At 39.2% G+C, this 25,637-nt stretch overlaps 1 protein-coding gene across 2 annotated transcripts in view; it reads right to left on the bottom strand.

The window, feature by feature from the left end:
• Positions 1-25,637, bottom strand: part of VEGFB (vascular endothelial growth factor B) — a 208,366-nt gene that overhangs the window by 16,611 nt on the left and 166,118 nt on the right. For both annotated transcript variants that reach the window (XM_053720059.1, XM_053720058.1), the window contains exon 3: positions 14,137-14,333. In XM_053720059.1, coding sequence (XP_053576034.1) covers positions 14,137-14,322 — 186 coding nt within the window. In that variant the 5' untranslated portion in view covers positions 14,323-14,333. The remainder of the gene's footprint in view (positions 1-14,136; positions 14,334-25,637) is intronic.

Raw genomic sequence — 25,637 nt, 5'->3', positions numbered from 1 at the left:
TATGTGTCTTTGTGTGTATGCACATGTTTATCTGTGTGTATATGTGTCTTTGTGTGTATGCCCATGTTTATCTGTGTGTATATGTGTCTTTGTGTCTATGCCCATGTTTATCTGTGTGTATATGTGTCTTTGTGTGTATGCACATGTTTATCTGTGTGTATATGTGTCTTTGTGTGTATGCCCATGTTTATCTGTGTGTATATGTGTCTTTGTGTGTATGCACATGTTTATCTGTGTGTATATGTGTCTTTGTGTGTATGCACATGTTTATCTGTGTGTATATGTGTCTTTGTGTGTATGCACATGTTTATCTGTGTGTATATGTGTCTTTGTGTGTATGCACATGTTTATCTGTGTGTATATGTGTCTTTGTGTGTATGCACATGTTTATCTGTGTGTATATGTGTCTTTGTGTGTATGCCCATGTTTATCTGTGTGTATATGTGTCTTTGTGTGTATGCACATGTTTATCTGTGTGTATATGTGTCTTTGTGTGTATGCACATGTTTATCTGTGTGTATATGTGTCTTTGTGTGTATGCACATGTTTATCTGTGTGTATATGTGTCTTTGTGTGTATGCACATGTTTATCTGTGTGTATATGTGTCTTTGTGTGTATGCCCATGTTTATCTGTGTGTATATGTGTCTTTGTGTGTATGCACATGTTTATCTGTGTGTATATGTGTCTTTGTGTGTATGCACATGTTTATCTGTGTGTATATGTGTCTTTTGTTTTTATGCACTTTACGCTAGAATCCTTACCGCGATCTCAGTGCTGTGGTTGACTGTTTTACAAAACTAAAAAGTGTCACAAAACACATCACAAATACATTACAAAGTACAGTTACACTCATAATAACACCTTCTAATAAGAATTATTTAAACAAATATTGCGCACAAAACTTATAAGGGCTCAAAGATATGAGGTCTCAGGCAGGCAAAGGACTTTAGAGAGACATACATATACATGTCTAAATATGTCTATATATGTATAAATATGTATTAACCCCTTAAGGACCAAGGACCTGCTATGTACGTCCTCAAAAAAACAACAGTTAAAGGGACAGTCTACACCTTGTTACCTTACCTTAGATAAAGCTGCAAACAGCCTCCTGCACCTTTTTTATATCATGCAGTAGGAACAGTAAAACAGCTATTTTAAAATGAATATTGTTTCTGGCTGCCAAGCTCAGCCCACTGATGACATCATGATATGGGCAGCATCTGGCATCCAATCACAAAAGGCTCACAAGTTAAAGGGACATTATACACTCATTTTTTTTCTCTGCAGAAATGTTTTGTAGATGATCTATTTATACAGCCCATAATATTTTTTTTTTTTTTTAAATGAATAGTTTTGCTTATTTTTAAATAACCTTGCTCTGATTTTAAGACTCCTAACCAAGTCCCAAACCGTCAGCTACCTACTCCAGCTTGCTCCTGTTTGTGTACATAGCACGTCCTCAGTGAAACTGAGCGCTGGAAGGGATCGTGATCGCTTCCAGCTGCTCTCAGGGTATTGCAGCGATGCCTCGATATCGAGGCATCGTGCAATACCCTTTAGGCAGCTACAGATGCAGAGAGGGCCACTCTGTGGCCCTTTCTGCATCGGCCAGCGATGGTGCCGATCGTTGGTGGTGTGGGAGGGCTTGGAGGGAGATGGGTGGGCGGCCCATCGCTGGATGAGGCAGGAGGAGGGACGGGAAGCCAACCTGAAGGGGGCGTGAAGGGGGGGATCAGGGGGTGGGATGTGTCAGGTGGGAAGCTGATCTCTACACTAAAGCTAACATTAACCTTACAAGCTACCTAATTAACCCATTTACTGCTAGGCATAATACAAGTGTGGTGCACATCAGCATTTAGCGGCCTTCTAATTACCAAAAAGCAATGCCAAAGCCATATATGTCTGCTATTTTTGAACAAAGGGGACCCCAGAGAAGAATTTACAACCATTTGTGCCATAATTGCACAAGCTGTTTGTAAATAATTTCAGTGAGAAGTTTGTGAAAATGTTAACAATTTTTTTTTTTTATTTGATTGCAGTTGGCGGTGAAAGGGTGGCATGAAATATACCAAAATGGGCCTAGATCAATACTTTGGGTTGTCTACTAACAGAAAATATATATATGTGAAGAGTTATTCAGGGATTCCTGACAGATATCAGTGTTACAATGTAACTATCAATAATTTTGTATAAAAATGGTTTGGAAATAGCAAAGTGCTACTTGTACTTATTGCCCTATAACTTGCAAAAAAAGCAAAGAACACGTAAACATTGGAATAATACTGATAATACTGCTACTGTGATATATATTGGGTGAGACATGATTGTGGTGATACACATTACCTTAGAGCAAGCTAATACAACAATGGGGACAAGACTCGAAAAAACACTACCTTGGTTGCCACTTGTTAAAATACTAGACCAATGATTAGATGTATGAGGTCGGTTTTTAGATTCCAATGGGACCTGACAGAAGGTATCTACCATAATTTGCTTACTTACAAATCTCTGATTGCCGTTTGTTAATGATCAGTCCAATAATTTTGCTATATGTGGTCTGATATCACCCCCCAAGGAGGGTCTGGACACTGATATAGTCATTGTTACAATTGGGTCAATTAATCTCTTGTATGTATATATATATATATATATATCCTCCTTGTGTATCTGCACTCTCAATTTCAATAAGTCTTAAACCAGGGTGCAGAGTCAAATTATCAGTAGAAATTCCAAATTAACCTATATACCTTTGTGGGGATTACATACTTATGAGGCATGTCTCTGCATTTAAATATATTTTTAAATAGTCCTCCTAGTTATTAAACACTATGTACAGTGACTAACCTAACCACCCCGGACATATAAGATTAGATATACCATTATGGCTTCTACAGTGAAGTGAGACAAGATAAGGTCTTAGTTACTCCACACATACAGCACTTTCTACCTATGATCAATTGCCAATTCACTTGTAGCTACTCTATGTAGATCACCCATTCTACTTTGAAAGATACTTAGTGTAGGTAATTAGGCATATATAACCAAGTAAGCTGCTCTAATAACGTGTATTGACAACGACCTGAGTTTGGCACATAATGAGTCCAGCCTGCTATACACGTCATTAATATGCTAATTAGCCATGTGCATACTGAGAGGGATGGACCGCAACGGCAGATACGCTTTACCATGTAAACTGAGCACGTAACAAAATCCAAGGTATGCCATACTGAGTCGGTTTGTTGCTTAGCACTCAACACAGACGTTTTACCCAATGACTAACATCCAAATAATAAACATATGTATATCGTTCTTTCTACAAAGATGTGACTAACGCTATAGACCTATCTGACACAGTGCATATCATGGGATAACGATGAGCTATACTATTGAACTTTTTCGGATGCCGTTTTTTCACCTAACACCTAATATGTTGGGAGTGAGATGATTATATTAAAGCCGTTTTAACTAATATATGTTTGGGTAGTAGCCATATTTAACCAATTAGCGCATATCACCTATATGCCCTATGAAACTTGCTATTTTTTGGACTGTATTAAAGACAATTTTATGTCTGATTTTATTGGAGCCAGTGGGGAATATAACCTGCACTAGATAAATACATAAAATGATTGATACAGGATGATGAGCTTATGTGACATTTGTTGGCAATAATTGTGAATAATGATATGCTGAATGGAATTTACACATTGTATATATTTGCACAAAGCACTATATGTTTTGGAATACACAGTTTTTTATTTGTTTATGCTTGTAACCAGGCAACCGTAGAGTTGTCATGGTAACACAGTTTTGGCGCAATTTTTTTGAATTAATTGATGGGTGGGACTTAGTGTAACAATGGTAACAGTGCAACTTAAATATGCTGTCTGGTCTGAGGAAGGGGTCTGCGAACCCCGAAGCGTTACCACTGAATAAATAATTCTTTATTTATCTAAATCCAGTGAGTGCAGTCCCTGTTTGGAATTTCTACTGATAATTAGACTTTGCACCCTGGTTTAAGACATATTGAAATTGAGAGTGCAGATACACAAGGAGGATATATATATATATATATATATATATATATATATATATATATATATATATATATATATATATATATATATAGATATATATTTGTTTAAACAAACCATCAGATATATGTAGAACTATTTATTTATGAATAAATAGAAACTATTCCGTTACGTAAATAAGATTGGAAAATGAAATATGCATAATTTCATGTTGGGTTTGCGCTATTGCAAATAAGTTATGGTGTTTGCGCAAGAGTTGGGTGTTAGGGTTTTTTCCAGCTTTTTTTCTCCATTGACTTCTATGGGGGAATGCGTAAATGCGATCCCGATTTTTTACTTTTGTCGCAAGTCGGGTTACTGCTGGAGAAAAAACAGTTTACTTTCAACTTATAATACCAGCGCAACCCGACTAGCGCAAAAATGGAAATCCTAGCGGAGGTGTCGCTAAGGCGAAAATGCAAAATACCGATCTACTTGTAATCTAGCCCTTACTTTTTATATCTAATTTTCTTTGTTCTCTTGGTATACTTTGTTGAGAAATATACCTAGGTAGGCTCAGTAGCTGAGAGCTAGCTGCTGATTGGTTTGGCGCACATATATGTCTCTTGTCATTGGCTTACTGATGTGTTCAGCTAGCTCCCGGTAGTGCATGGCTTTAATAAAGGACACTAAGAGAATGAAGCATAACTGATAATAGAAGTAAATTGGAACATAGTTTACAAATGTTCTATAAAAAAAATGGGTTTAATGTCCCTTTAAATATTGTCAGTGATCCTGTCCATACACCATTGTATTTATTAACTAGGCGATAAGCCTGCCCAGAATGCAGTCTGTGTTTAAAAAAATACAAACCCCAAAGCTAAATTTACAAGAAATAAAAAAGTTAAATTACAGAGAAGAACGAATTAACACATTAACCTCTAAACTGCCAAACCCCCACATAGCAATAAACCTAATTAACCTATTAACTCCTAAAACCGCCAACCCCCCACAACGCAAATAACTAATACCTAGATTACAAGTTTTGCGTTTGTGTTTTAACGCTGAAAAAATGGTAATTTCAGTGTTAAAACAGCAGCCATTACAAGTCTTGTCGGTATAGCCTTTTAGCCTGTTACGCAACGTCAGTCCCGCACACGAAAAAATTACGTTTTTTCATTGGACTTCCATAGCGCAGCCATTACGAGTTTTGCGGTGAAGCTAAAAAGCTTGCGTTACAGCCTATACCGACACGATCCGTTTCGCAATCTGAGACCAGTAGTTATGAGTTTTACGCAAAATAACTGTTACAGAAAACTCATAACTAAAGTGCTACAAAGCACACTAACGCCCATAAACTACCTATTAATCCCTAAACCGAGGCCCTCCCGCATCACAAACATTATAATAAATGTATTAACCCCTAATCTGCCGCTCCCGACATCGCCGCCACTAATAACATTTATTAACCCCTATTCCTCCGCTTCCTGACATCGCTGCCACTATAATAAAGCTATTAACCCCTATTCCACCACACCCCAACATCGCCCACACTATAATAAAGATATTAACCCCTATTCCGCCGCTCCCCAACACCGCTGCCACTATAATAAACCTATTAACCCCTAAACTGCAAGCCCCTCACAATGAAATATACTAAATTAAACTATTAACCCGGAAGCCCCCACAACAAAATATACTAAATTAAACTATTAACCCCTAAACCGAAAGCCCCCCACTTTGCAATAAACTAATTTAAACTAGTAACCCCTAAACCTAACACCCCCTAACTTTATATTAAAATTACAATTTCCCTATCTTAAATTAAATGAAAACTTACCCGTCAAATTAAAAAAACTAAGTTTAAACTAACAATTAAACTAATATAACTATTAAACTAAAATTAAACTACCAATTAAAGAAAACTAAAATACACATTAAAAAAATTCTAACACTACTATAAAAATTACAAAATACCTAATTACAAAAAATAAAAAATACTAAATTACAATAAATAACAAACACTAAATTATGAAAAATTACACATGAAATTATCAAAAATAAAAAAAGAATTACACCTAATCTAATAGCCCTTTAAAAATAAAAAAGCCCACCCAAAATAAAAAAAAACCCTAGCCTACAATACAATAACAATAGCCCTTAAAAGGGCCTTTTGTAGGGCATTGCCCTAAGTTAAACAGCTATTTTACCTGTAAAAAACCAACAAAGACCCCCCAACAGTAAAACCCACCACCCAACCAACCCCCCAAAATAAAAAAACCTAACTCTAACAAAAATCTAAGCTACCCGTTGCCCTGAAAAGGGCATTTAGCTCTTTGCATTGCCCTGAAAAGGGCATTTAGCTCTTTGCATTGCCCTGAAAAGGGCATTTAGCTCTTTTAAGAAAAGCCCAAAGCCTAAACTAAAAAAAAACCCACACAAAAAAGTTTAAATAATCCTAACACTAACCCCCGAAGATCCACTTACAGTTCCTGAAGTCCGGACATCCAGGCGGCGAGAGGTCTTCATCCAGGCGGCGGAGGTGCAGGCGAAGGTCCAAGGCGGAGGTCCATCCATCCGACGTGGAGGTCCTCTTCATGCGATCGTCCGCCCCACACTGAGGATTGAAATGCAAGGTACCTCTTTTATACTGGGGGTACCATTGCATTCCTATTGGCTGAAAAATTTGAATCAGCCAATAGGAATTAGGGTTGCTAGAATCCTATTGGCTGTTCAAATCATATTCTTGCACCTGGGCCCTGTGGTTTCTAGTTACGCCTCTGAGGGGGTGTTTTTTTATTTTGGGGGGCTTTTTTATTTTCATAGGGATTAGGTTTAATTTTTCCTTCTTAATATGAGGAGAGTCCACGGCTTCATTCATTACTTGTGGAAATACAGAACCTGGCCACCAGGAGGAGGCAAAGACACCCCAGCCAAAGGCTTAAATACCTCCCCTTTATTTTATTTTTTATTTTCATCTATTATAATTCTCTAATGTAAGAAATGTCACAATTTCCACCTATCACCATTAATAATCACAATGTTTTTGATTTACACATTGAAGCCACAGCCGCTCACGGTAATTTAACACAATATAATACAATGATTAAGCTATAGATTAATATTAATTCCATTTAATTCTTACATTATTATCAATAGTATAGTAAATGAGAGTCAAGTTATCAAATTCCCATCAGATCTGATTAATAGAAAGAAAATTACACAGTATAATTGGACCATATATACTACTTATAGATCAACTTAGAAATTGGTCCAGTCGATCAATAAGAGATATATAGCACAACACCTTCCTGTAAAGATTTTAATCATGTAGGATAAGTTAGATGATTGACATAGTATTACAATTCTAATAAAATTCCTTTATTATTCAAAGATATCTAGACAGAAGAAACACAACATTAGCCTTTAATTTGACATTCTTTATGAATATGAAATATCACTAGGATGAATATACAACATCATATAATATGACATCTTCCAAATAGGACAAGTTAGACTATCAACATAGTCTTAACAGATTAAAAATTATTTGTTTATTGTTAAATAACAGCAAGATCAAAGAAAGGTAATATAACCCTAACATCCAATCATCCTTTAAATCTAATGATATATATCATAGACGATAATAAAATAAAATCAAAAGGAAAAAGTATAATCTTTGGAACAACTATATTACAAACATGAAGAACAAAAATCTATTACTATGTCACCCAACTATACATATATGGGAACCAATATCAGGTATACACCACCTTTTGTTCTAAATACGATAGATGTGTGACAGCTACCTAATCCAATCATGAATATGAGGAGGCGGGACTTCCGGTTCAGAAACACGTAAATATGCAAACATCGGGCCGCTCGCTGCCTTTGAGAAAGCCCGGTATGGGCGAAACATGTCAGAGTAGTGAAGAGGAGAGTCATTTTTAATTTTATGCTTAGAGAGTTCTACACTATAGCCAAGAATGATGCAATAATTTAGAACTATAACTGTGGTGGCCACTGGCTAATTTATACCGTTGTCTGGTAACGTCAGAATTTAATACAATTTAACAGCTAGCAACCTTATATTATAACCAGAAGGTAATAGTTTGATAGACCAAACCGGAAAACCAGTAATTTGACAAGTAGAGGAATATTGGAAACCTGTATATACTTTGAATATTATGTATATTCATCAATGGTGACTTATCACGAATAACGGTTACCGAGGCTGGGGATCTTAATAACTGCCAAATCACCAATAACATATAAGATTTGCTAACTCACAGGAGACGGCAACACGCTCGCATTTGCTGACAAAGTATACAACTAATGTAAAACACCAATTACAAACACTTGTTGCTGTCTTACATGAGTCGCTAATATGTCTACATTTACAGACAAGATATAAACTCGATACCCTAAGTTCGTGTTGATATGGGACTGATTAATGACCAGTATTGTTTTTCAACTATATCATCACTATAAAATAATCATTTTTTTATATACCAATCCTGACTGTGTCACATTATTAAACACTGTTAGTATAAACAATAAGTACCAATATTCTAGGTGGTATATAAGGTTCTAAAACGCCTGCAAATACAGGCATATTATAATCCTATGTCCCTATTGATGCAGTAACGTGGGATATACCAATATGATATACAACTTGAACAGTATTAACAATAAACAAATGTATACACACTTACTGACGACATCGCAATAGTATAAACATGAATATTTAAAAACGCTAACATATTGGAAAAATTCAGCAAGCTACTAGTGGAAGACAATCTATATAAGAGATTAATGTATTAACCTCCTAGTTACTTTCCAACTATCACTACTTCAAGTGTGGATAGCATATTACTAATAAGTACTTAAACAAGTTAGTGGCAATAGGCAATACCTGTCACATATATTAACCCTAACTAACTAAACGGACCACTTTGTATAAATAAACCTAAGCCAATTCGAGCTAACCAGTGTGGGTGACCAATAACCTATCTCCACAGGGAATAAACAGAGTCATTATTACCACATTGGCAAACTGTTACTACACATAAGAGTTTCTATAGTGGTTCCTGATAGAGTTGTTTGCAATCTTCAATAGAAACAAAGGAGCTCTCACATATTATTTATAACCCGAGGGAATTACACACAGAGACATATATATTTTTATATATATATATATATATATATATATATATATATATATATATATATATATATATATATATATATATATATATATATATATATATATATATATCAAGAAGTCTCCACTTTGGTGGAAGCAATATACTTTATTATTTATAATCCAGTCATTCTATAACTGGTATTACAGACCCTTGTATGTGCTTTGGAGTTACTTTAAGCTACTTTTTTAGCCAGAGCTCCTATCTGGAAACTGAGTAGACTAGTGGATAATCATATAGTAGCCCTTGATCGGTACTTATCACGGATCCTAGTACAACCTTGTTATTACAATCATGTTCTCAATATGGTCAATTTAGTGAACAACACTGTCCCACAGACATAACCACGACAATCCATTGACATTATTTATCATTTGACACATGACAGGATCAGCAGTTCATTTGACACGACCCCTTGTATGCTAACTACAGGAGACACATTATTATAATATACTAAGGGATCAGGGTATCCTGTTGGCACCACATCTATTACTTATACAACTTGGCTATACCTACCAAGTAACCACACTGTCAATATATTTATTGATTGTGATGTCAGATCTCTGACATCAGGGTACCTGATCACTAACTGAACTCTATCTAAGCATTTGGTTTTTAACTATTTGAGTGTTTTCTTTTTTGTGTGTATCATTTAATTTTATTGAATATAATAATAAAAGTTATATTTTAATTTCAAACCGCGAAGTCCAACCCCCCAGTCTGGGCTATAGAGTGCTATAAGTGCGTACTTTGGAGTGAAACGCCTTGTTTCACTATTTGTTAGTTAAATACCTCCCCCACTTCCCTCATATCCCAGTCATTATTTGCCTTTCTTCACAGGAGGTTGGCAGAGAAGTGTCAGAAGATACGGAGTAGTTCCTTATGGAGGGTAGTACCCTTCGGAATGGGACTGGAGTTTTAAGTAGTCTTGTCAGACTCTCAGTGAGAGCATTGACGAATGTTAAGGTCTGGAGATGCAGGGAGAGTCTTTTTGGGAACCCATCCAGACTCGTATTAATAGCTCCTAAGCAATCAGTGTTGACGAATTTCACTGCCTGCTTCTATCACTCAAGTCCATGTCAGGAGAGATGCTACAAGACTGTCAAACTTGAGAGGCTGTGTGCCTGTTCCACGGCAGAGATTCCGGTAAGATTGTTTCATTTTTATAAACATATGATAACGCAAGAAGACAGGGTCACAGGTTGACTCCTTTTATCTATATGGAATCAAGGGTTAATATCTCCGGAAGGGGATTATTGAACATTGGGGATTTATTGCATAATTTACTTTATTATGTTTTATTCTGCGACGTGTGAGATGAGGCTCAGGTAGCTGTTGGAACGTACAGGTTTTTACTTTCATTTATTGTTAGCTGCGCAAACTGTTAGGTTTGGCGTGCTTTTTCCTGTAGCAGGGATGGTCCTGCATGGCACACCATGTGACCGGGTGTGGTCACACTGATTCCTCTTTCCTGACCGTGCGGTTTACTGGAGACAAAGCGGTTTCTCTGTGGGCCCTGGGTCATAGAAGATGGTGAGTGCCCCAGCCATTTGGGGTATAAAGGTGACATTTATATTTTTCTATAGTCCATCTTTCAAGAGCAAGCTATGGAGGACTCGGATACGTTGAAGGGTACTCCCTCTTTATCTAAATCTAATACATGTCTATATTGTGAGGAGGCTATGGTATATCCGTCTGCTCAATTATGTTCCACATGCCTTGATAAAGTAATTTTATCTAAGAAAACAAATATGTTTAGTACCACTGAGCCGTCGACTACTGAGGAGTTTCCGTCCCGTGAGGTGCATTCCCTGCTGTTATCTCCTATTACACATGCAACTTCCCATTGCACTGAATCGCTCTCTTGGTGGCTCTGTCCAGACCACCTGTCCCAGGGGACATCCTTCTTGAGACCATCCTGGGAGATTGTGACTACAGACACAAGTCTATCAGGATGGGGAGCTGTTTGGGGTGCCAGGAAGGCACAGGGCCCGTGGACTTAAGAGGAATCTCTCCTCCCGATCAACATCTTGGAACTTTGAGCGATCTTCAATGCTCTGAAGGCTTGGCCTCTTCTGGGTTTGTCCCAGTTTATCAGATTCCAATCAGACAACATAACCTTGGTGGCTTACATCAATAATCAGGGGGGGACGAGGAGCTCCCTAGCAATGAGGGAAGTATCTCGGATTCTGTAATGGGCAGAGGCCCACAACTGCTCGCTGTCAGCGATCCACACTCCGGTTGTGGACAACTGGGAAGCGGATTTTCTCAGCAGACAATCCTTTCCGAGAACTTTCGGATCTGTCTCAGAGCATAGATCTAGATCAGTTGACAAGAGAGTTTCTCCCGTAGAGGTTTCTCAGGAATATCTGTCTCAGGGCGCATGCTTCTAGCGACATTCCTGGGTAATGTGACCACGGACGACAGTCTAGGTCTGGTTTAAGGCACAGGGATTATGGACTCTGAAGTGTCTGCTCTGCTCTTTCACATCTTGGAGTTGAGAGTGATTTACAATGCTCTGTAGGCTTGGCCTCAGTTTTACTTAGCTTGGTTCCAGTCGTACAATATCACCTCAATGGTTTACATCAACCACCAGGGAGGAACTCGGAGTTCCTTAGCCATGTAGGAAATGACTTGGATTGTTCAGTGGGCGGAGCTCACAATTGTTGTCAATCTGCCATCCACATTCCAGGATTGGACAACTGGGAAGCGGATTTCCTGAGCAGACAGACTTTTCATCCTGGGAAGTGGGAACTCCATCCGGAGGTGTTCTCCAACTTAACCCTCAAATTGGGGGTGCTGGAGTTGGATCTGATGGCGTCTCAGCAAAATACCATACTTTGAAGTCAAGAGATCCACAGGCCGCTCTGATAGATGCTCTGGCGGTTACTTGGGATTTCAGGCTGGCATACCTGTTTCCTCCATTTGCTTTCCTTCCACAAGTCATTGCTTGTATCAAATAGGAGGAGGAGAGAGCGTCTGTAATTCTAGTAGTCCCTGCGTGGTCTCACAGGATCTGGTATGCAGACCTAGTGGAGATGTCATCTCCTCCACCTTGGAGACTGCCTCTGAGGAAGTACCTTCCGATTCAGGGTTCCTTTCATCCAAATTTTATTTTCTCTGAAGCTGACTGCTTGGAGACCATGATTCAGGCTTGCAAGCCTGTTACGAGAAAGATTTACCATAAGATATGGCGTAAATATCTTTATTGGTGTGAATCCAAGGGCTGCTCTTGGAGTAGGGTCAGGATTCTTAGAATTTTTTTCCTTTCTACAGGAAGGCATGGAGAAAAGTTATGTCAGTCAGTTCTCTGAAGGGTCAGATTTCTGCATTATCTTTTCTTGCTGCATAAGCGTCTGGTGGTCATGCCAGATGTGCAATCTTTTTGTCAGGCCTTGGTCGGAATCAGGCCTGTGTTTAAGTCTGTTGCTCCTCCTGGGAGCCTTAACTTTTGTTCTTAGAGTTTTGCTGCAAGCTCTGTTAGAGCCATTGCATTCCATAGATATTAAGTTGTTAAATTGGAAGGTTTTGTTTCTTTCTTATTGCTATCTCTTCTGCTCAGAGAGTGTTGGAACTCTCAGCTTTGCAGTGTGATTCGCTTTATCTTATATGCCAATGAGGCGGTTCTTTGTACTAAGTTAGGTTCCTTCTTAAAATGGTTTTGGACAGAAATTTTAATCAGGAAATTGTTGTTCCTTCTCTTTGTCATAGTTCTTTTTTTCTGAAGAACATTTGTTGCACAACTTGGAAGTTGTGCATGCTTTTATTTTATTTACAGGTGACTAAGGATTTTCTCCAGTCTTCTGCCTTGTTTGTTTGTTTCTCTGGGAAATGTAAAGGTCAGAAAGCTTCTGCTACTTCTCTTTCTCTCTGGTTGAGAAGTATAATTGGTTTTGCTTATGAGACTGCTGGGCAGCAGTCTCCTGAGAGAATTACAACCCATTCCACTAGGGCTGTCTCTTCTTCTTGGGTTTTCAAAGATGAAGCTTCTGTGGAACGGATTTGCAAGGCTGCAACTTGATCTTCTCAGTTCTCTGCATACCCTGTCCACATTTTACAAATTGGATACTTTTGTCTCGACTGAGGTTCTTCTGGGAGAAAGCTTCTTCAAGCAGTGGTGCCTTCTGTTTAGGTTACCTGTCTTGTCCCTCCCTCATCATCGGTGTCCTCTAGCTTGGGTATTGGTTCCCAACAGTAATTGATAATTCCGTGGACTTACCGTATCTTAGGAAAGAAAACAAAATTTATGCTTACTTGATAAATGTATTTCTTTCCAGATACGGTGAGTCCATGACCCGCCCTTTATTTTAAGACAGTTATTTTTAACTTTAACCTCAGGCACCTCTACACCTTGTGCTATTTCATTTTTCTCCATTTTCCTTCGGTCGAATGACTGGGGATTGTGGGAAGGGAAGTGACATTTAACAGCTTTGCTGTGGTGCTTTTTACCTCCTTCTGCTGGCCAGGAGTGATATTCCCAACAGTAATTGATGATTCCGTGGACTCACCGTATCCGGAAATAAATAAGTTTATCAGGTAAGCATATATTTTGTTTTTGAAAAATTACTTTTTTACCATCTAACTTCCCTAGCAAAAATTAAGCAAATTCATTCTCTGATTGTGCCTGCATCTCAGGGGTGGTTCTAGAGCATAAAGCGGTAGGACCAAACATTTTGTAAAACGTCATGGGACCAGGAGGCTGGTGACTGAGTGACAAAGACCTGAGGCAGAATCAGGGTGTGCAGAGGTGGACTCTGTGGGTTGAACTGGACATGACATGGTTGGAGCTGGTTGTTACCTTCTCAAAGTCTACCTGAGTTTTCCAAGGTTAGAATTAGTTGCCAATTGGAATTAACATACCACATTACAACCAAATATATACCAGTCAAGAACTGTAACGTTTGATCTTCTTACTTGCATGGTGATGCTTTGCATCTGGGTTGGGATGCAGGTCAGAGCTTCATCAGGGCAGCAACCTGCACATCTGAGGACAGACACACAGGGCGGAAGGAAACGTGAATCAGAAAAATGTGGGAACTCAACCAGTAGATTGCGCAGGACCCAGCGAGGCCGACACTGGCTTCGATTATAGAGATCCATCCAAGACAGATCTGGAAGATATAAAAAAATATACATTTATCATACAAAATACACCATAAGCACAACTAACGTATACATTTACCTGTTTCCAAAGTAAGCCCAAGGACCTCCCCATCCCAGCACAGGCAACCTAGTCCACAATGCATTGGGCAAATGTTAGAAAGCATGTTAAAGAGACATGAAATTTGATGAGTCAAAAAAGTATGGGCCAAATTTTTTTTTTTTTACAATTTGTCTCTTCTTCTTATGTGCTTGCATGAGCCAGCAGCCAATCACAGCCTAGATTCCAGTCAGTTCAAATTGACACCCAAAAATATTGTACACCAGGGGCCCCATTATATATGCGGTGTCCCCGCAAATGCCGACGCCGGTTTTTGCGTGATTTTTGTATCCTATATACAGCGCCGCATATGAATGCGGCACATATATTTAACCCGTCTCCCGCAATTTTTACTCCCATAGGCTAACATGGGACCGCGTCGCAAATCGGTATCCAATATCCAGCGCAAGGACTTACGTGGCGAAAATGGAGAAATCTTACTCCATTTTTAAATCGCCATAAAAGGCAGCCGTAGCAGGCCTTGCGCTGAGTATGGGAGCACCGTAACTCCCGAAAATGCCTGCAAAAATAAACTAACACCTAACACATGCGCAATGTCTATCTACCTGTCAACCGCAATCCCCCACCGCAATAACTAATAAAGTGTATTAACCCCTATATTCGCCATCAAACCCACACCGCAAGTAATAACTAAATTATTAACCCCTAAATCTGCCAACCCCAACATCGCAAACTACCTATTAAAACTATTAACTCCTAATCCACCATTAACCCACAACACAATAAACCCATTAAAACTATTAACCTCTAAACCGCCAAAGCCCACAACGCAAGAAACCTATTAAAGTATTAACCCCTAAACCGCCAAAGCCACAACGCAAGAAACCTAACCCCCCCTAAATGAACCCAAATTACCTAATTTACAAAATACTAAAGTTATTATTAAATTAAAAAAACCTAACACTACTTTAAAAATACAAATAAACTAAGTATAAATTAAAGGGACAGTCTAATCAAAATTGTGGAGTAGACTGTCCCTTTAAGCTACAATTACAGAAAATAAAAAAATCTAGGATTACAGAAAATAAAAAAGAAAATTACCAAATTTTAAAAATTTATACCTAATCCCTATGAAAATAAAAAAGCCCCCCTAAAATAAAAACACCCCCTACTCTAATAAACTACCAGTAGCCCTTAAAATGGCTTTTTGCAGGGCATTGCCCCAAGATAATCAGCTCTTTTACAAGAAAATACACAAAGCCCCCACTAACAGTAAAAACCCCCCCACCCACCAAAGCCCCCCAAATAAAATAACCTAACACTAAAAACCCTAAACTACCCATTGCCCTGAAAAGGGCATTTGTTGGGCGTTGCCCTTAAAAGGGCATTTAGCTCTTTTACTGCCCACCCTATCTAAATAAAATAAAAAAAACTTTAAAAACTCTAAGTCTAAGCCCCAGGTTGCTACTCACCATTCATGAAGTTTGGCGGAGAAGGTCCTGTTCCAGGCGGTGAAGTCTTCTTTCAAGCGATGACTTCTTCTTTCTTCTTCCTGGAACATCCTTTGTGGAGCGGAGCTGAAGACTGAAGACCGCAGAGCTGAAGATGGCGGATTAGGGGTTAATAGTTTTAATAGGTAGTTTGCTATTTTGGGGTTGGTGGATATAGGGGATAATAATTTAGTTATTACTTGCGGTGTGGGTTTGATGGCGGATTTAGGGGTTAATAGTTTAATTAGGCTTATTGCGTTGTGGGGGGTTGTCGGTCTAGGGGTTAATACATTTATTATTAGTAGTGAGAGGGGGGGTTGCGGATATAGGGTTTTTTGGGAGGCGTGTTAGACTTTTACGGGAGATTTGTTATTTTCTTTACTTTTCTTAGGCGCCGTCAGTTTCTAAAGTGCCGTCAGTCACTGGCGACTCCAGAAATTTGTATTTACACTCATTTCTGGACATCGCTAGTTTATCAGACTTATGGCACTTTATGAACTGCCGGTGGGGTATATCTAATACCCCGATGTGCGAGGTGAAATTACTGGCAGCGTGGGTTGCAGCGCTTGCACTGAAGCCTGCGCCATATATGTAATCGCACCCCAGTTTGGGTGATTTTTTTAATGTCATTTTCTAAACCACTGTAATTTATAAGAACATTTGTTAGAATTTGAAAAACTATAAAAAAAAAGAAACCGACTTATCACTGGATTTAGGGGTTAATAATTTAGTTATTACTTGCGGTGTGGGTTTGATGGCGGATATAGGGGTTAATAGTTTTAAGTAGTTTGCTATTTTGGGGTTGGTGGATATAGGGGATAATAATTTAGTTATTACTTGCGGTGTGGGTTTGATGGCGGATTTAGGGGTTAATAATTTAGTTATTACTTGCGGTGTGGGTTTGATGGCGGATATAGGGGTTAATAGTTTAATTAGGCTTATTGCGTTGTGGGGGGTTGTCGGTCTAGGGGTTAATACATTTATTATTAGTAGTGAGACGGGGGGTTGCGGATATAGGGTTTTTTAGGTGTCGGGCTTATTTTTGGGAGGCGTGTTAGACTTTTACGGGAGATTTGTTATTTTCTTTACTTTTCTTAGGCGCCGTCAGTTTCTAAAGTGCCGTCAGTCACTGGCGACTCCAGAAATTTGTATTTACACTCATTTCTGGACATCGCTAGTTTATCAGACTTATGGCACTTTATGAACTGCCGGTGGGGTATATCTAATACCCCGATGTGCGAGGTGAAATTACTGGCAGCGTGGGTTGCAGCGCTTGCACTGAAGCCTGCGCCATATATGTAATCGCACCCCAGTTTGGGTGATTTTTTTAATGTCATTTTCTAAACCACTGTAATTTATAAGAACATTTCTTAGAATTTGAAAAACTATAAAAAAAAAGAAACCGACTTATCACTGGATTTATGGGTTAATAATTTAGTTATTACTTGCGGTGTGGGTTTGATGGCGGATATAGGGGTTAATAGTTTTAAGTAGTTTGCTATTTTGGGGTTGGTGGATATAGGGGATAATAATTTAGTTATTACTTGCGGTGTGGGTTTGATGGCGGATTTAGGGGTTAATAATTTAGTTATTACTTGCGGTGTGGGTTTGATGGCGGATATAGGGGTTAATAGTTTAGGCTTATTGCGTTGTGGGGGGTTGTCGGTCTAGGGGTTAATACATTTATTATTAGTAGTGAGAGGGGGGTTGCGGATATAGGGTTTTTTAGGTGTCGGGCTTATTTTTGGGAGGCGTGTTAGACTTTTACGGGAGATTTGTTATTTTCTTTACTTTTCTTAGGCGCCGTCAGTTTCTAAAGTGCCGTCAGTCACTGTCGACTCCAGAAATTTGTATTTACACTCATTTCTGGACATCGCTAGTTTATCAGACTTATGGCACTTTATGAACTGCCGGTGGGGTATATGTAATACCCCGATGTGCGAGGTGAAATTACTGGCAGTGCCGGTTGCAGCGCTTGCACTGAAGCCTGCGCCATATATGTAATCGCACCCCAGTTTGGGTGATTTTTTTAATGTCATTTTCTAAACCACTGTAATTTATAAGAACATTTGTTAGAATTTGAAAAACTATAAAAAAAAGAAACCGACTTATCACTGGATTTTCAAGGGAATTTTCACAAATATTTTTTGCCAACCTTCATGAAAGATAAACTAACTGACCTTATGCACCAACAAGTTACACGGTTTATTACTGTGGTTCCGGTTATTTTTAATGTTTTACAAAACTAAAAACTATGTTTATAAACGTCACATCTGTGCCCAGGATTGAACCTGGGACCTCTGTTGCTGGTTCTCTCTCAGCCTGTTGCTCTGTCTCTGTGCTACTGGAGAGTTCTGGCTCACACTTTCTTTGTGCTGCTACCTGCACTGGCTAGCTCTCTGGCTTCACCTGCTTGCCAGCTGCAGGTAGTTTCTCAATCAGCATTTAAGGCAGCCTCACAGAACACTCCCGGCCCTAACATTATGGTTTACCAGCTTTGTTTGTGCCTCTGTCCTGAACCTGAATTCCTGCTGTTCGGTGTTTCTCCTGGTTCCTGAATCTGGCTTGCCTCCTTGGACTGCTTATCTGGTACTCTGAACTTGGCTTGATTTCTCACTACTCTTCCGGATACTCCAGTGTTTGAAAAATGATTTCTGGTAACTGACCTCTGCAAGACTTCTGACTACTCTCTCCTTACCTGCGTGTCTCAGCTACCTGTTTTCCAATGTCACCAACCTGTCACACCGCTATCCTACTTGAGTAGCCTAGTTCAGCAGAGGGCATCAGCCAAGCACTGGTATCCTGCTCCAGTACCCTAGCCCAGCAGAGGGCATCTGCCAAGCACCGGTATCACTCTCCAGTACCCTAGCCAACAGAGGGCGTCTGCCAAGCACTGGTATCCTGCTCCAGTACCCAAGCCCTGCAGAAGGCGTCTGCCAAGCATCGGTATCCTGCTGCAGTACCCTAGCCCTGCAGAGGGTGTCTGCCAGGCATCTGTACCCTGTTCCAGTCTTTGCCCTCAAGTGGGCACTCCAGTCATCGGCCACAATTGGGCACTCCAGTCTTCAGCCACAAGTGGGCACTCCAGTCTTCAGCCACAAGTGGGCACTCCAGTCTTCGGCCACAAGTGGGCACTCCAGTCTTCGGCCACAAGTGGGCACTCCTGTCTTCGGCCACAAGTGGGCACTCCTGTCTTTGGCCACAATCCTCTCTGGTCTCCCTAGCTGCCGCTTAGCTCCTTTAAATCCATAATGAATGCCTCTGCCAGGCTCAACTTCCTTACACGTCACTCTTCATCTGCCGCACGTCTCGGCCAATCCCTTCTTTCTTCCTTTTGCCTCCAGGATTAAACACAAAATTCTCACTCTGACACACAAAGCCCTCAATTGCATTGCTCCCCCCCTACATCTCAGACCTTGTTTCCAGAAGCTCTCTCCAGAAACTCTCCCTCCCGTCCCCTTCGCTCCGCTCATGATCTCCTCCTCTCTTGTTACCTCCTCACATTCCCATTTACAAGATTTCTCCAGACTGGCTCCCATCTTATGGAACTCTCTGCCTCGCTCCACAAGACTCTCCCCTAGTTTTAAAAGCTTCAAGTGCTCTACAAATGCCTGATGATAATAATAATAATAATAAATTGGGCACTCCTGTATTTGGCCACAATTGGGCACTCCTGTATTTGGCCGTAATGTGGGCACTTCTGTCTTGGCTGTATTGTGGGCACTCCTGCCTTTGGTTAAAGTGGGCACGCTAGTCCTTGGCTCCTAAAGTGGGCATCTGTACCCTGTTCTAGTCTTTGCCCTCAGCACTCCTGTCTTCGGCCACAAGTGGGCATTCCTGTCTTCAGTCACAATTGGGCACTCCTGTCTTGGCCAAAGTGTGGGCACTCCTGTCTTGGCCATAGTGTGGGCACTCTTGCCTTTGGCCAAAGTGGGCACGCTAGTCCTCAGCTCCTAAAGTGGGCATTCCAGTTCCTTGCCCTAAAGTGAGCTCTTCTGTTTCTGGTCCTAGGGGGGGCACTTCTTCTAAAACCAGTTCCGGAGTGGACCTTACTGCTATTCAATCCTGCTTCCAGTATCTGAGTCTCAAGTTCCTGTAAAATAAAACTTGCCTGGTTACTCAATCATGCCTAAAATGGGTAGTTCCGCTAAGAGGTTTATTTCTCTGGCTTTTAGAGCACAAGATGTAAGTCTGACACCAGTTCACATGAGCTCCAAACCCCTGAACCCACTCCCATGACCATGACAATAAACATGTGACATAAGCATATGCAGTAACTTCAAAATAAAAAAAATCTGTGTGCCAACCAAGAGATGCCACTCGATACAGGAAAAATGGGTTTTCAACAGGTCAGAGGTGTATAATTCCAAAAATATACGTAAGTGAAAAGTGTTGAACTGTCCCCATATAACATATACAGGGTGTTGTTGTGCCATAAAAATGTGTAATAAATGTGTTACCATAGAGTTATAAAATGGATTGCAATGAATGTGAATTTGAAAAATCCATAAAAAAATGGGATGTCCTTCATATGAGATTTCTGATATATTGAAATAGAGGTGCATATTATTGCTGCTATTTGCATATGAATGGATAAAAGCTACAAGTACAATGATACAGATACTTAGTTGCTGGCATATGCATGTGACTGGTGCATACAAGCCACAGTTACTGTACAATGATACAGATACTTTGGCCTCTATTTATCAAAGGTCTTGCGGACCTGATCCGACATTGCGGATCAGGTCCGTAAGACCTCGCTAAATGCGGAGAGCAATACGCTCTCCGCATTTAACATTGCACCAGCAGATCACAAGAGCTGCTGGTGCAACGCCGCCCCCTGCTGACTCGTGGCCAATTGGCCACCAGCAGGGAGGTGTCAATCAACCCAATCGTACTCAATCGGGTTGAATTGCGGCGATGTCTGTCCGCCTGTTCGGAGCAGGCGAACAGGTTATGGAGCAGCGGTCTTTAGACCGCTGCTTCATAACTGCTGTTTCTGGCGAGCCTGCAGGCTCGCCAGAAACACGGGCATCAAGCTCCATTCGGAGCTTGATAAATATGCCCCTTATTCTTTTATATGTGTATGTAAATGGTGCATATAAGCCACATGTACAATTATATAGATTCTTAGTTGCTGACATATGCATATAAGCCACAAATACAGCTATACAAATACTTAGTTGCTGACACATGCATATGAATGGGGAACATAAACCACAAGTACAATGAAACCGATACTTAGTTGCTGAGTTGTGCATATAAGCTACAAGTACAATGATACAGATACTAACTTGCTGACTTCTGTATATGAATGTTGCATAAAAGCCACAAATACAACAATACAGATACTTAGTTACTGATGTATGCATATGAATGGGGCAGTACAATGATACAGATACTTAGCTGCTGACTTGTGCATGTTAGACGCAATTACAATACAGATACTTAGTTGCTGACATATACATATGAATGGTGCATATAAGCCACGAGTATAATGATACAAATTATTTACAAATGTTTCTATTTAGCAGTAAGGTTGAACGGCCTAAAAAGGAACAGAGACTGGACTTACACACACAGGCACTCAGACACACACTCAAACAGACACCCACAGAAACATTCATTAACACACAGACACCCACAGAAAACACACACACACACAAAGACACATATACACTCACAGACACCCAGAGAAAAAGAAACAAAAATACAAACACCCACAAAGACACACACACAGACACACAAAGACACATACACTTAAATACCCGCAGAAATACATAAAGACACAAACAATCACACAAACACCCACAGAAACACACAAAGACACAAACTCCCACAGAAAAACACAAAGACACAAACTCCCACAGAAACACACAAAGTCACACACACGCAAACTCCCACCGGGCCCCTGACTGTAGTCACCCCTGTCACTTCCTGATGGTGGCCCTGTAAATGGCACACATGAGCTATCTGTGAAAAACTGTCAAAGTTCACTTAGATAAGAGGCAGCCTTCAAGGAGCCTACCTAGGGGTAGCCTTCCACAAAGAATACCAAGAGAACAATGCAAATCTGATGATAAAAGAAAATTGGAAAGTTGTTTAAAATTGCATGCCCTATCTGAATCCTGAAAGTTTAATTTTGACTAGACTGTTCCTTTAACTGCTGTTCTTTCATTTACATAAAATAAAAAATGAGTCCAATGACAGTTTGAGATCCCCCATCCTGGTGTTTTAACGCAGGATACCAAGAGAACAAAGCAAATGAGATAATAGAATAAATTGGGGGGAAAAGCACATGCTACTGTATATCTGAATCATGAAAGAAAATGTTTGACTTTACTGTCCTTTTAAAAGTGACGATAAAGGAGAAAGTCCTACGAAGCAAATTTATATAATGTATACTTATTAGATGTGCATGTTTGTTTTTTCAATTGAGAAAATACAATGCAATATATATATAAAATGTGTAAATTATAAATCTATACCTATATCTCTCTATATAGGAATATATATTTAAAAATACAAAGAACATTGCCATTAACTTTTTGACCTAAGTAAGTTTCTCATTCCCCCACAAACACAACGAGCAGGAAATATTAACATGTAAGTTGCTTTATTTACTATATAAAACACATTAGGTACTAGAGAGGCTCAGTTCATACACATATATAGCATATGTCAGGTGTGCACATTTAATTCTAGGAATAGAGTGGGTGGGACCTACTGAGCATGTTGCAAGAGTTTGATTTTGTGATTGGCTGATGGCTGTCACATGATACAGGGGGCTGCCAAATTGAATTAAGTTTTTAAATTTGTCAGAAAAAAATAACTGCTCATTAAACAAACTGCTATTGGATGACTTTAGGAAGGAACGTCAATAAACAGATACAAGCACTTCCTGCTCAATCAATTAAAGTTAAAAATAATGAGCCAGAACAATTACCTAACACTCATAATACCCCAGTTCAATTACCTTAGAGAGACATACACACATATCTCTAGTTTGGGACGCAACAGGTTAATTGCTAACATCTCACCTATTAGAATGGATAACCCTGCAAAATCGCAAATTTTCTTTGTTTTTAATAATGCTCAAATTCATGTTTTGATATTTTGGGATTGTGGTCACTGTAAAACCACAGAAAGATCAGCAATTGTTATCTGCCGAAAACTAACGCATGATTGTGATTAAACCCATAAGCCTAGATTACAAGTTGTTTGCTAAACCGGGTGCGTAAATAACACACAAAAATGAGTGGTATCACACTCTCCATAGCGCTGCCATTACGAGTTAGTGAAAAACCTTCTTTTGTTGTGCGTTATGGGGTGTTAAGCTCCATACCGCACAAAACCCAAGGCCTGACTTGACCTGCTCATGCATGATCGCGGAATGGCGATCGCCATAACGCAATCCCCATTGATGTCTATGGGGAAAAGAAAGTTATGTTAAAACCTAACACCCTAACATAAACCCCTAGTCGAAATACCCCTAATCCGCCACCCCCTACATCGCTGACACTAAATAAAGTGATTAACCCCTAAACCTCCGCCCCACATTGCTAACACCTAAATAAACCTATTAACCCCTAAACTGCCGGCCCCCACATCGCTACTACTTTAATAAACCTATTAACCCCTAAACCGCCGCCCCCACATCGCTACTTCTATAATAAACCAAATTAAACTATAAACCCCTTAACCGCCATACCCCACAACGCAAATAACTAATCTAATCACTAAGCCCCCTAACCTAACACCCCCTAAATTAACCCCAATTACATAAAATAAAATAATACTAAGTTAAAATTAAAATAAAAAAATCCTAACATTACTTAAAAACCCCCAACTAAGATTAAATTAAAATAAATCTAAAATTACAAATAAATCAAAAAGTCTAAAATTACAGAGAAAAATAAACCAAATTATCAAAAATTTAAAAAATTAAACCATTATCTAATACCCCTATAAAAATAAAAAGCCCCCCAAAATAAAAACACCTCCTAATCTAACACTAAGATAAGATTTTGGGGTGTTTTTTTTTTAGATTAGGGATTTTTTTTTTTAATGGGCTGCAAAAGAGCTGATTGCCCTTTTAAGGGCAATGCCCATACAAATGCCCCTTTAGGGGCAATGGGTAGCTTAGGTTTTTTTAGTGTTAGTTTTTTTATTTTGGTGGGTTGTGTGGGTGGCGGTTTCTTTTAGGGGGTAACTTGTACTTTATTTTGATAGAAGAGCTCATCGCTTTAGGGCCATACTTCAGTACTTTAGAAAAGGCCCTTTTTAGGGCTATTGGTAGCTTAGTGTTAGATTATGGTGTGTCTTTATTTAGGGCTTTTTTTTTAGGGGTAATAGATTAGGTTTAATTTTTTTATTTTTGATCATTTGGTTTATTTTTTTCTGTAATTTTAGACATTTTTATTTTTGTACTTTTGGATTTATTTATTTTAATTTAATCTTATTTTTTTTTAAGTAATGTTAGGATTTTTTATTTTAATTTTAACTTAGTATTTTATTATTTTATGTAATTGGGGTTAATTTAGGGATGTTAGGTTAGGGGGCTTAGTCATTAAATTAGTTATTTGCATTGTGGGGGATGGGGGTTTAGGGGTTAATAGTTTAATTAGGTTTATTGCATTGTGGGGGCCGACTGTTTAGGGGTTATTAGGTTTATTTTGTTAGTAGTGATGTCGGAGGCTGGTGGTTTAGGAGTTAATAGATTTATTTTATAAGTAGGGAAGTGGGGGGCCGGGGGTTTAAGGGTTAACAGGTTTATAATAGTAGTAGCGATGTGGGGGGGCTGTGGTTTAGGGGTTAATAACTTTATTTAGGTGTTAGTGATGTGGGGGAGCGGCAGTTTAGGGGCTAATAGGTTTATTATAGTAGTATCGTTGTGGGGGCCAGCGATTTATGGGTTCATAGGTTTAGTGTTGGCTATGTGGGGGATCGGCGGATTAGGGGTCAATAAGTATAGTTTAGTATTTGCGATGCGAGGGGATGGTGGTTTAGGGGTTAATAGGTAGTTTATAGGTGTCAGTGTACTTTGTAACCTTTTAGTTAAGAGTTTTGTGAAACATTTTTGTTTCGCAAAATCCACAACTACTGGTCTCAGATAGCGGAATGGATCGTTGCAGTATAAGCTATAATGCTAGCATAATAGCCTGACCGAACAACTTGTAATACGGCACAATTAAAATCCCACACTCAAAAGCCATTTTTTGAGTGCGGAATGGAGAGTTGCGTAAAGGCTAAAATGCTAGCGGTATAGCCGTACCGCTGGGACTTGTAATACGGGAGACCTGCATATTCCGCGCACAATGGCCAATTTTTTAGCGGTATAGGCAGACTGCACCGTATCACAACACTTGTAATCTTGCCCATAGTAAACTAGGATAAGTAAAACACAGATGAAACCAGCAGCTCTGGTTGTGCTTAGATATTTGGCTTCATTCTCTAATTACACAAGTGAGACCAGTTAGTGATAAGTGACTTATGTCCTCATGGTTAATGTACTTTTATTGCAGCTTTGGTAAAGGGTACAAAGGTAGGTACCTCTGGGGATATGATTGGGGGTCTCTGAATCTTAGAGTTCAATTAGAAGCAAAAATTCAGCAGAAGATATGGCATATACAGTGTATGTGTATATATATATATATATATATATATATATATATATATATATATATATATATATATATATATATATATATATATATATATATATATATATATACACACACACACACACACACACACAGTATCTC

This window comes from Bombina bombina, chromosome 7 (assembly GCF_027579735.1).
Source record: "Bombina bombina isolate aBomBom1 chromosome 7, aBomBom1.pri, whole genome shotgun sequence".
NCBI lineage: Eukaryota > Metazoa > Chordata > Amphibia > Anura > Bombinatoridae > Bombina > Bombina bombina.
The sequence above is the reverse complement of the archived record's forward strand: the minus strand, read 5'-3'. Positions and strand labels throughout refer to the sequence as shown.